The sequence below is a fragment of the Macaca nemestrina genome, chromosome 5, assembly GCF_043159975.1.
Source record: "Macaca nemestrina isolate mMacNem1 chromosome 5, mMacNem.hap1, whole genome shotgun sequence".
Lineage (NCBI taxonomy): Eukaryota > Metazoa > Chordata > Mammalia > Primates > Cercopithecidae > Macaca > Macaca nemestrina.
The window spans coordinates 80,814,124-80,827,169 of NC_092129.1; the positions used below are offsets into that span (position 1 = coordinate 80,814,124).

The window sequence follows — 13,046 nt, forward strand, 5'->3', positions numbered from 1 at the left end:
ACTTAAGTTTCCCCCTTTGTTGTCTGATGGGCTGCTAATTTTTGTAAACATTCAGTAAGTCCTGGAAAATTATGAGCACTCTTTTTTTTTTTTTTTTTTTTTTTTTTTTTTTTTTTTTTTAGTGGTAGAGATTCCTTGGCATAGATATTAGCCTTGGAAAGTACATTATTCCAATCTTTTATAGTTTCCATTTCTGGACATGTTTCCTGAAAAGCAGCTGCATCTAATTCTCTTTTGGTTGTGACCTACCTTGACTGTCCTGCCCTCCTGGCCCTAAGTCCTACAGCCTCAGGGTGAGCTCTACTGCCTCTAGGCTGCTTTTGATGGGGCTGTCCCTGTACTTGGAGAGTCATTTCCAAATTCCAAATTCTGCTGAAGTGAGAGGGGATCCAACTGTTCTGCCCCCACTTTTCTCTTAAGCTGGAATTATGGTTTTTGCCACTTTCTCCAGAAGCCCCTGATAATTGCTTAACCAAGTCCTATATTTGTTATTTATAGCAGATACTCGTCAAAGTTTGTGGGATGTAGCTAGCACCATTCCTAGTTTTCATTGGTATTTCAGAAGAGGGGAGGTTGATACCCGGGCCTGAGCCAGTCTCTACCTGGAAGTCCCTGGTCGTCTTGCCCGCCTGCCGACGGCACTTGCCCCAGCCCACCCTGCCCTGCCCTGCCCTGGAAGTAGCTTCCCCTTTATTTGTTCTCCTCTAGCACATATCTTTGTCTTTCATTCATCTTGTTAATCACCGTGGTGCACGTTGTAGTGTTTTGTATAAATATTTATTTAGTAACTCTAGGCATAATTTTTATTCATTTATGTAAGAATTGTAAAAAGATGAGTATTTTTTAAGTGAACAGTATTTTTAATTTACACTTCCATTTAGAAAGAGAGAAGTTAGAATTATATATTCAGATATGGAGCAATCAGTAAATGAGCCTATATCTGTATTTCGTAAGTCAATTTTTTAAATTGACAAGTGAAAATTGTATATATTTAGGTGTGCAGCATGTTATTTTGATATATGTAGAAATTGTGAAATGGCTAAATCAAGCTATTTACCATATGCATTACCTCACATCCTTTTTTTTTGTGGTGAGAACACTTAAAATCCCTCTTAGCAATTTTCAGGTAGTTACCATGTTGTACGGTAGATCTCTTGAACTCATTTCTCCTGTCTAACTGAAACTCTGTGTCCTTTACCAACATCTCCCCCAACCCCCGCCTCTGGTGAATACCATTTTACTGTTTCTGTGAGTTTGACTCTTTTAAATAAAATATATAAGTGAGAGCATGAGGTATTCATCTTTCTGTGCCTGGCTTATTTTGTAGGACTGCAGTATTTTGTGTATTAAAATAGAGTACGTGAGGGCAGTTTGAAGAAATTCTTCTGAAGACATTAGGAGCAAAGGAATCTCGGCTCCCAAATTAAGCCACCCTTTGCCAGATAGCTTTTCTTTTTCTTTTTCAAATTGCAGTAAGAACACTTCACATGACGGCTACCCTTGTAACAGATTTTTCTGTGCACAATATAGTATTGCTAACTATAGGTACACTGTTGTACAGCAGATCTCTAGAACTTAATGATCTTGCATAACTGAAGCTTTGTTTTGCTTTTAAGCTTTCTAATAGTCAAGGCAAATGAGATATAAGTAAGATTTCTTAGTTTTGAGCAGCTACTCTTTCCTAGGAAAATGTGTTCAGATTCATCTGTGGATTTAAAATCTAAACCGTTGACTCTCTTTAGCAGCTCAGCTGCATGCATTGGGGCTTTCATATTTCAGTTATTTTAATACATCCTAGAATGAGACTACAGGTACTGAAACTCCTTGAACAACAAGGAATTTGAGTTTTCCTCACCCTGCCTCCTTATCACCATGGAACTCTTCCATTTTCTTTTTATTTTTATTCTTTTTCTCCCTTTTCCCCAATTTTTTTTCTAATTTTTAGATCAACCAAGATGGTATACCTGTTAAATACATAAATGACCAAGAAGGTATTTTCCTGGTTGAAATATCAGAAATATTATTGGCATTTATGAAACCCTAAATTTAACAAAGCTTCTTTACAGAAATTTTCTACCACCCTCATGAAAATGATTTGCCCGAGTTGTAAAGATGTGTTATGAAAGAACTTGAGACTTTTAGGAATTCGGACACTCTTTGGTTTTACATCTAGATATTTGACTTAGAGGAGTGCAGTCTTTAAGTAATGGTCTATTTAAAGTAATTAGCTAACATTTGTGGGTAGGAGGTGACAGAATTGGATGTTACTAATCCTAGCATTATTTGGTAGCATTTTTATGCCTGGCATAACAGTTTTATGAAAATCTTATATGTGAAAAGCCAGTGTGTCTGCTTCAGGGTGAGATGAATTCTGTTGCAGTAGTTGTAATTATACTATGAGACATGTAAAAGAAGCAAAGCAAAATAGAGAAACAGCTGGAGAACACAATTCTGCTTTTCCAAGGAAAATGAACTGAGCAATCTGTTGAGCAACCTCTGACCCTTGAACCCACTGTGGGCCTACGTGCAGCCTGATGCAAATCAGAAGGATCAGGGAAATGGTATCTTCAGGGTGCTCTCTTTAGAGAATCCCTCAGTGGAAGGGCAGGACCCTCAGCATGTCGAGATCTCAGAGTGGAATCCTTCTTAGGGCTCTGACTAGAACGTTCTGGTGAGGCCCTCTGGGAAATAGCCACCAAAACTGCAAACTAAAATGTGCTGTGCCTGTTTTTTTTGTCTCCACTCCCATTATAATGGTTGTTCCCACCCCTTTTAGAGACCAACCATTCCTCTTGGCCTTGTCTCTCACCCAAACCACTGTCCCAGCCTCCTAACTGGCCTCTCTCAGTCTCCACTTTTGCTCGCCTATAGTCTGTTCTCCATCCAAAGCACAGTAATCTTTCAAAGAAAGGTAAATCTCCTTACCCAATCATGGCTTATTTGCACTTCGATGAGAGATTGAAACTTCCTATCTGCCCACCAGGTGCCGCCTGCTGTAGCTCATTTTGGTCGTCTGGCCTCAGCTCATTCCCAGCCTCATTCACGTCTTTACTCTTCTTCACACCTGCCAGGCTGTTCCCTCTGTGGGAGCCAGGACTCCCACACCTGCTGTTTCCTCTGCCCGAAACATTCTGCCCCACCTTGTGTCATTGTTCCCTCTCAGACCTCAATTTGAAACCTCCTCAGAAGGGCTTTTGTGACCACCCTGCTTAATTAGGTGCCTTCTTTCCCAGTGGTTTTCAAGATCTGCAAGGAATGGCTGATTTGTAAATTTCCAAACCATTTGTGGATTGAGGTTTTTCCAAAATACAATGAAGATGCTATAGTCATGTCAAATTGCCGTCAAGGTTTTCAGCACTCACTCTTGTTTTCCGTACTCTTCTCATTGTGGCCTGGTAGCAAACAGTTCAGGCCAACACTGATCTGTAGTTGACACTTTTGTAGCAAGCAGCATTGCTCTGCTGATTACCCTGTGTACATGTCCTTAGAACCAACCATTCTGCAGCCCTCTGGCTTTTTGTGGGTGTGTCCCCAGTAGAATGAGCTCCATGATGACAGGGATTTTAGCTTGGACTTGTCACTCATCCATCCACAATGCCACGATCAGTGTAAGCACACACAAGATTTGTGTTTAGTCCATGTGGATGCTCCAGCTCCCTGATGTTCCTACCCAGCACAGCCCAGTTCACGGAGAAGAAAATCATAGGAGCCCTAGGTTGCGTCTCCCTTCTTTCCTGTGTGGATCTGCTTCATCTCCATCTCCTTTTTCAGTCTCTTAGTAATTTTGCTAACTCACTGCATGACCTTAACCAGGGGACTTTAATACCACTTGCCTCCAGCTCCATATCTGTGAAGTAGGCATGGTGTTTTCTTCCACTGTAAAATGAAGTAGTGCTTTTGGACACACTTTGTGATCTCCAAAATGCTCCCCTGAGTGGTTTCTCAGATAGGCATTGATTTTATAACTAAAAAACAAAATCCAATTTCCTCCTTGATGTTTTTAATGAGGGAAAGTGCAGTCAGCAAACTTCCTGTAAAGGGCCACATAGTAAATATTTTAAATGTTGCAAGCCACATAAGTCTGTTGTTTTTTCCCCCCAGCTCTTTAAAAATATAGAAACCATTCTGATCTCCAGAGCTGCAGAAAAGCGGGCCAGGGCAAAGATTACCAATCCCTAATGATAGTCGGAATTGTATTTCTATGGGACTCAGTAAATTTTATTTTCTGTTTATATGAAATCAGAAATGTGACCTGTAACAGTTTTATTTTTCTTGAACTGGCACTCTTGCAAAACTGTTGATTACTGTATTCATACTTTACACCCCTTGTCTCTTGTTTTTAAATGCATCATAATCACTGATTTTTGGAACAGTTAGTCTCACCACAAAATCATGGTTCTCCAGAGCGGGATTGGTGGTTTTTGTAGGGGAACCCAAAGCATTGTTGCACATTTGAAGACCATTTTGAGCTTGGATGGGCCCTTAGAGCTTGATGATATATCCAAAAGTGGACTCTGATAATAATGCATTTTTGCCTGCCATTCAAAATATATTATGGTCTTAATTTCCTTAAGTTTTTCTCTGATGATTTACTTATTTATAGACATCTGATGAAATCTTCTATTGAATTTAAAGCTGATACAATGTTCTTGTTTCATTTCTTGCTAATAGTCAGATGTGAATTACTACTGGCCAAGTTTTTATAGTATTGTCAACTTTTTAACTGGTTAGTTACAAACCGGCTGTGCTTGGATACAAATCATCTTTTGTAAAAGCCCCTTTTCCTGCCTTCACTGCCAGTATTTCCTGACGGCCATCTCTTGCCTTTCTTATAAACCACCATGTTGCCGATATTCTTCTGCAATGCCACTTGTTTCCGGTGCTTTTTGTTTGTGTGTGTGTGTTTTAAGACAGAATCTCCCTGTGTCACGAAGGCTGGAGTGCAGTGGCACGATCTTGGCTCACTGCAGCCTCCACCTCCCAGATTCAAGCAATTTTTGTGCCTCAGCCACCTGAGTAGCTGGAATTACAGGCATCCACCACCACGCCCAACAAATTTTTTATTTTTACTAGAGACGGAGTTTTGCCATGCTGGTCAGGGTGGTCTCGATCTTCTGACCTCAAGTGATCCACCCGCCTCAGCCTTCTAAAGTGCTGGAATTGCAGGCATGAGCCATTGCACCCAGCCTCCAATGTTTTTTCAATGTTCTTTGGTTGCAAATTTTAGCAAAGTTCTCTGATTGAAATTAACATGGTAGTAGGTCTTAGCAAGTCAAAACCAAAATTGATAAAATAGCACCAGGGTATCCCTAACTTTTTCTTTTTAACTCTAGCTTGCCTTGGGATGGCCAGCTGCTGAATGAGAAACCCGGAACCATGGTGCTATATAAATGCAGATTATTGGCAGTGTGTGATCTGAGCTACAGTATAGTGTGTTAGGAGCGTGGATCTGGGAGCCAACTCTGCCATCTGCCACTTCCTAGCTGTATGATGTCGGGCAACTTTTTAACCACTCCAAACCTCAGTTTCCCCGTCTGTAAAGTTGGCCTAATAAAAGGACCTTCTCCATAGGATTATTGTGAGTTCTAAATAAGTTAATACTTGCCCTCTAAGCATTAGCTGAATTAGTGCCATGTAAGCACTGGTTGTTACTATGTATTAATCAGTCACTTGGCAGGAGCCGGGCAGGTATGAAGAAGAGTAAGGAGGTGAGAGAGGTTGGTAATGAGGGAAGAGGCACTGGCTGAGAGACAAAGTGTGCTTTTTCTGATACATGTTAGTGGATAACATTTCACATGGAAAATTTTATATTTAACTTGCTTTGTCCATTTTAATTTCTCCACAGGCCTTTGTGGAGGCCCAGAATAAGATTACTGTGCCATTTCTTGAGCAGTGTCCCATCAGAGGTTTATACAAAGAGAGAATGACTGAACTATATGATTATCCCAAGTATAGTTGCCACTTCAAGAAAGGAAAACGGTGAGACTGCTTTTACTGAATTTCCTTTTTATTTTCAAAGTAAATGCTTGCTTAAATTGTAAAATACAAATTCCAGATAACTTGTCCTTGTATAAGATTAATTCATTATAAGGAATTAATTTCTATGTCTGAATATGAGAATAATATTTTTGATCTATTACATATTGTCCGAATTGTTAAAATAATGGTTAAGAAATTTAGTAGAGATAGGTCATGTAAAGAAATCTAGATTGTAGGAAATTGTTGTTGTCTTATGGGTAGTAATTGGTGAGACAGGATGATTCATAGACAGCAGTGGAGGTTTGTTTGCCTCCAAATTTAATTATCTTTGACGTATACTACTTGGAAACATTTAATTCTGTGTATTTCTTCCATCAAAGAATGGTGAAATGGGTGAATTCACTTCTCTTGTTCCTGTCCCGTTAACACCCACTTACACACGTTTTCTTGATCTTTTATTAAATCTGTTTGGAGCCACTATCACACATTTACTTCAGACTTTCTTCAGCCCTCTGCCATTCTTACACAGAGATCAGCAAAGTAGAGTCTGCCTACCAAACCCTGCCTGCCTACCTGTTTTCATAAATAAGGTCTGATTGGGACACAGCCATGCTTATCGGTTTACGTATTGTCCATGGCTGCTTTTGTGCTGCAGCTACAGGCTTGAGTATTATAGTGACAGACTGTATGGCTCACAGAGCCTGAAATATTTGCAGTCTTGCCCTTTACAGAGAAAGTGTGCTGACCTTCCACCATAGCAGCCTCGCTAAGGAAAAGAACCAGAATTTGATTTTAGAAAAGTCTGCTTTCTTCTTCATTTAAAAGAAAAAGTTACTGCTTTATTTGAATATCAGTTTTTATTTTAACACATAAAATGGTCTTTATTTGTCTCTGCTTAGCTAATGTGCAGAATTACAGTACATGACTTGAATATGGAAAGCAGTTCCGTTAACAAGCTCTAGGTGGAGAGAAATGATGGGCCCTTTCGCCTATGTCCCCACGTCCCTGTGATGGCCAGGTTACAGTTGTACCTTTGTAGGGTTTTGGTTTTGTTTTGGTTTTTGCTTGTGTGTGTTTGGTTTTACTCCACAAATAGAAAACTCCACAGCTAAATAAAGACCATCTCTGTTCCCCAGGTATTTTTATTTTTACAATACAGGTTTGCAGAACCAGCGAGTATTATACGTACAGGATTCCTTAGAGGGTGACGCCAGAGTGTTCCTGGACCCCAACATACTGTCTGATGATGGCACAGTGGCACTCCGAGGTAAGTGCTATACTCAGAGGCCCGTGGAACATCCAAGACCCTCACTTGGAGTTCTGAAGTTAGTGCAGTTGCTTTACCTCTGAAATACCAGGCAGGGTGTGGACCATATTGTAGAACAGATGCACATACAATATCAGGAAAGCTAATTTTTGCACAGTATATTTAGAATACATGAATAGTCACATTCCTCTTTTCCACTCTGATGGCATGAAGCAGAACTGGAGAATAATTCACACTGGACCCAAATTAGCTTCTAAGGCTTCTGGAATCTTCAAGTATCATCATCATTTCCTATAACATCCCTGAGACATACCTGTGATTAGAAAAAAAATAAGTCATCTTTCATAAGAAATTTAAGCTGTACGAAGAATGCTCCAACTATGAATATTAGACAGGAAAGAATGTTTATCAGATCAATTTCCCTCTTGGGAAGGAAGCGTCAGAGTTTTAAAAATCTAGTTAATTGTCAGCATGTCAGAATTACAAGTAAAAACACACAAATCTTGTAGAAATTGAACAGCTGGGTGTCCTGTTCCCTGAAGATGCAGGTTTAAAGACTAAGTTTGTCCACAGTTGCTGTACATCTCCTGCTTAACTCTGCCCCTAAGGCAACCTCCTCCACAGGCCACAGAGAAGATTATCCCAGGTTTGTGCAGTAAGCAGAGTTCTAGAGTAAGGAACTAAGTTATTCTCCAGTTGTGTGTTTTAATAATTGTAAACTCTACAATGATAATGTCCTAGATGATGTTAGCTCAGCCTTTCCCCTGTAGTATCTTCTGGTTTTGTAGAAAAAAAAAACCATATGATTAGTTATGGCCCTCTAGAATTGAGAAATTGAGACATTGAAGTCCTCTGTAATCAATAAGATGGGAGTTATAGAGCCCCGTTCCATCAGACCTGTGCAAAGACCCTTTTATATCAACACTCCTAACCATGATCCAGTCATTCAGTAGTCCACCCTCCCCTTCCTCTGAATAGGCTGTGTATATAAACAATGATCCTTTATCGAACCAATATTGAAAATAAGACATCAGCCAGCTCAGATTCTTCCATGAATCTGACCGTGTAGTTTTCAGTGAATTTAATACACAGGTTCTGTTGAAGTAACATATCCCATATAGGAATTTATTTAGTGTCCACAAGGATCTATCTTGCAACCCATCCAGAGGGACAGGGTCTTAACTCCCACCCCAATAATGCATTCTTCCAGTGACTTCTTTATGGAATGTTTGCCATGGACAAAGCCTTGATGGGTGAGAAGATAAATTAGGCATGAGACCTGCCTCAAACAGTCATTGAGTTTTCTAAGAGCGGTATTATAGGGAAGTTATCACAAAAGGAGTAAACATTCAGATTCTTTTTATAGTATATGATTTTTAAACATACATTTCAAATCAAAATGTTTAATTTCAATTTTTCTGATAATTTTCTGATCTATACACACACACACACACACACACACACACACATACAATTCAAACACTCCAGTGCTAGGTAGAATAAAAGGTGAATGTGTTTCTTCTTCCTGTCACTTTCTAGACTCTTTTCTGCATTTACATACGTATGAGCCTAGATACTTTATAGGACTTACAATGGTTAATGAGTAGGTTCTGTGAAATTTTAAACTAATTCCTCATTAATTAAAATTCCATGTAAAAGAATAGGAAACCTCTAATAATAGTTGAGCTTCTTAAAATTTTCAGTCCCAAATAACATTTAGCAAACAGCCTAAGAGGAAATCTCTGGTGTCAGAGTCTTCAATAGGAGGTGTTGTATCAAATGCTTTACATACTTCATAATTGAAACAGCTAATATGAAGCACAAGTATTTGCCAGGAAACATTCCATAGTGATTAGGACATTCCACCAGGGCCCTAAAGGATTGTACATGATACGACAGTCTATAGACATGTTGCTTTTCCTTTCACAATTTCTTGTGGAATGTGCACGCTGGGCACCTTCACTGCAAACCCTCAGGCTTTATTTACCTGGGCCTGTGATGGTCAGACAGTGTGGACATTAATCCTTGTGCACAGGTAATGCTCCGAAAATGAGGCTGTAACAAGGGATTTTAGATAGTTTGGAATCAATTCCCCAAATTACCTAATGGCTCCAATTTAGTTCTATTATATGGTATGTGTCATAATTCAGTCATTACTCTAAAAGCAGTTTCCTTTTTCTCCTTATTCCCTTTAGAGTATAAATAAAATATGACAGAAGTCTCAGATGAGCTCTGCTTTTAACTGAACTGCCTGTTGCATTATAAAAATTTCAAAATGAAAGCATTTTAGTAGGCATATAATCTAATATTTCATTTTATAGACAAATTAAGACCTGGAGAGGTTAGGAAGCTTGTCTGAGGTTATAAGGGTAATTCTTGTAAAACTTGGGCCGAGCCCCCAGGATTCCTCACTACCAGATTCCTATCCCTTTTGTTGCCACATTCTACCTCCGTGTTACGGAAGAGAGCTTTATCAGATGGCATAGAGGGCAGTGGAGTTGTGTTCCTATGGTTGTCATTGGATGATTTCTCCTGTGTCCCATAGGTTACGCGTTCAGCGAAGATGGTGAATATTTTGCCTATGGTCTGAGCGCCAGTGGCTCAGACTGGGTGACAATCAAGTTCATGAAAGTTGATGGTGCCAAAGAGCTTCCAGATGTGCTTGAAAGAGTCAAGTTCAGCTGTATGGCCTGGACCCATGATGGGAAGGGAATGTTCTACAACTCATACCCCCAACAGGATGGAAAAAGTGATGGTGAGCGAAGACTTCAGATGAAGCACATTTTTCACAAAATGAAGTGTGACTTCAAGTGACTGAAAAGAGATGCTAAACCCTACGTAGAGGTTGTATGGTCCAGAACCATGTTTCCTCAAAGGGTGTTGTATCAGTTGGCTTTGCTGTGTAATAGACCACACCAAAATGTAGTGGCTTAGAATAGTAACCATTTATTTTTGCTATGAACCTGTGGGTTGGCCAGGTAGTTCTTCTGGGCTTGGCTGAGTTCTAACATGTATCTGTGGTCAGCTGCAGGTCAGTTGGTTCATCTTGGCTTGGCTCTTTTACATATCTGGGGCCTCAGCTGGGATGACCAGCAGACTAGCCTGGGCTTGCTCACGTGGCACCTCAGTAGAATTACAAGATGGGGAGCTGAATGACACAGCCTTCTTAATGCCTAGGCTTGCTCCTGGCACATCACCTTTGCTGCATTCTCTTGGCTAAAGCAAGCCAGAGGGCCATCACCTTTTCAATGGTGGAGAAATAGATACAGGGAACTGTAGAAAATTGGGATCGTTATTACAATCAATCAGTCCCTTATAGATGTGTTATATCTCCTAAGGAGATTATGGAGAAGATGAATTTTTAAACTGAACCAAACTATTTGATGATGTTGAGTGATTATAAAATTTTACTACTGTAGTAATCACATATTCTTCTCTGATCAGAAGTTATAGGTCACCTGTTGGTTGGCATTTATCTTCATGCTTTTCTCCTTGTTACTTCCTGGACACACCTTTATTGTTCTCCTCTTTAATTGCACAAAGATCCTGTTGTGTTCAAAGATTCTCTTTCTTTGCTCCTTCACTTCTAATTTTCCCAGACAGGAAGGGCTATGTACCTTGTACCTTACTGGTACAATGTGTCATTTTCTTCCTTTTGCTACCCCACATTTCAATGTGGTATGTAGCATTTTTCTTGTTATGTTAGTTGGTCTTTACAGGTGAGTTTTACAATCCCTGTGTTAGAGATTAGGAGCTTGGGCGCAAAGGCTCAGTAATTTTCTTGAGGGCTGGGGTCTGGCAAGAAGCACAGCTACTCTAGTGCTTTCTGCTGTACATGTTGTCCCCTTATCATGACTTGCTGTATCTTTGTCATCTTTAAATATCCTTGCTTTCTTTTCTGTTTTTTTCCCCCGCAGTTGAATTGGGAATAAGGCTGTAGTGCTTCTCATCTGTTGGCTATGTTTAGCTTTTTCTGCTTTTTGATTAGGCTACATCAAGACCTTTTTTATAAATTCACCAACGAATTACAAGAGGAGCTAAAAGTAGGCTTTTTATTCAAAGATGTTGGCTAAAGAAAGACATCTGTGCTCTGGAAACGAAATTAGCTGCCTGTGTTAAGAGTGCCCCAGAGTTAGAAAATGTTAGTTATTTCCATGTTCTGGGAGACAAAAAAGTATAACTGGCCAATTCATGTTAGAGAACGTTATTACGTTAACTTGTAAAAACCAAAAGTCATTATTTACCATCAGCTTTCAGTGACACAAAATAATAATAATTAGTAATTGTGATAGATAAAAGAAAGCCAACATCTTCTTCCAGCTGTAATTTTGCTTACCTCTTGTTAGGATCTCAGTAGCCTCTCAGACTGTGATGGGACCCTTAGAAATGAAGCTAAGCAATTCCTACCATGTGCTTCTTACCAGTGTCCCTGAGAGCTCAATGACAATTGCTTAAGTGCCATAAAGCTTGTTTTACATTATGGTATTATCTTACCTTTTTCCCTCCCTTGCCCTGAAAGCTTGGTACATCATCATCATCATGAAAAAAAGAAGTTCATCCTCAAAGAAGTCTCCAAAATCAGCAAATATGAGTTAATTACTTTCAGTTCGATATTTAACCGATACCTAACCTTTTTTTTTTTTTTTTTTTTTGAGATGGAGTCTTGCTCTGTCGCCCAGGCTGGAGTGCAGTGGCGTGATCTCAGCTCACTGCAACCTCTGCCTCCCAGGTTCAAGCGATCTCCTGCCTCAGCCTCCCGAGTAACTGGGACTAGTTAGTGCCACGCCCAGCTAATTTGTTTTATATTTTTGGTAGAGACGGGTTTTCGCCGTATTAGCCGTGTTGGTCTTGAACTTCTGACCTTGTGATCCTCCTGCCTTGGCCTCCCAAAGTGCTGGGATTACAGGCGTGTGAGCCACCGTGCCTGGCCGATACTTAACTTTTTAAAAAGTAAAGTTTAGTTTTTAGAACAGTTTTAAAAGCAAAATTGATAAGAAAATACAGAGACTTCTCATGTACCTCCTGCCCCCACATATTCGTAACCTCTCTTATTGTGAACATCCCCCACCAGAGTGGTACATTTGTGTTTCATTGGCAAATCTACATTGACACATCATTATCACCCAAGTTCATAGTTTACTTTAGGGTTTGATTTTGGTGTTGTACATTTTGTAGGTTTGAACAAATGTATAGCGACATGTATCCAGTGTTGTAGTATCATACAGAGTAGTTTCACTTGTCCTAAAAATCCTTTGTGTTCCAACGATTCATTCCTTTCTCTCCCCAATCTTTGGCAGTCACTGATCTTTTTACTGTCTTTATAGTTTTGTCTTTTCCAGAACATATTGTAGTTGGGATTAGACAGTATGTACCCTTTTCAGAAAGGCTTTTTTCACTTACTAATAATACATTTAGGTTCCCTACATGCCTTTTCACGGCTTGATGGCTCCTTTCTTTTTAGTGTTGAATAATCATTGTTTGAATGTGCCACAGTGTATCCATTCACCTACAGAAAGAATGCTCAGTTGCTTCCAAGTTTTGGCACTTATGAATAAAACTTCTATAAAAAGTCTGTATGCAGGTCTTTGTTTGGACACAAGTTTTCAACTCCTTTGGTAAAGGAGCGTGATTGTGGGATCATGTTGTTAAGAGTCTGTTCAGTTTTATAAGAATCCTCCAAAACTTTTCCAGAGTGGCTAGACCGTTTTGCATTCCCGCCAGCAATGAATGAGAGTTCCTCTTGTTCCACACCCTGGACAGCGTTTGGTGCTACCGGGGTTCTGAATTCTGGTCATTCTTA

The 13,046-nt window shown here is 39.7% G+C and overlaps 1 protein-coding gene across 1 annotated transcript in view; it reads left to right on the forward strand.

Annotated features, from left to right (window-relative positions):
* Positions 1 to 13,046, forward strand: part of PRE (prolyl endopeptidase) — a 134,730-nt gene that overhangs the window by 20,140 nt on the left and 101,544 nt on the right. The window contains exons 3-5 of the mRNA XM_011736419.3: positions 5,846 to 5,979; positions 7,116 to 7,246; positions 9,792 to 10,001. Coding sequence (XP_011734721.1) covers positions 5,846 to 5,979; positions 7,116 to 7,246; positions 9,792 to 10,001 — 475 coding nt within the window. The remainder of the gene's footprint in view (positions 1 to 5,845; positions 5,980 to 7,115; positions 7,247 to 9,791; positions 10,002 to 13,046) is intronic.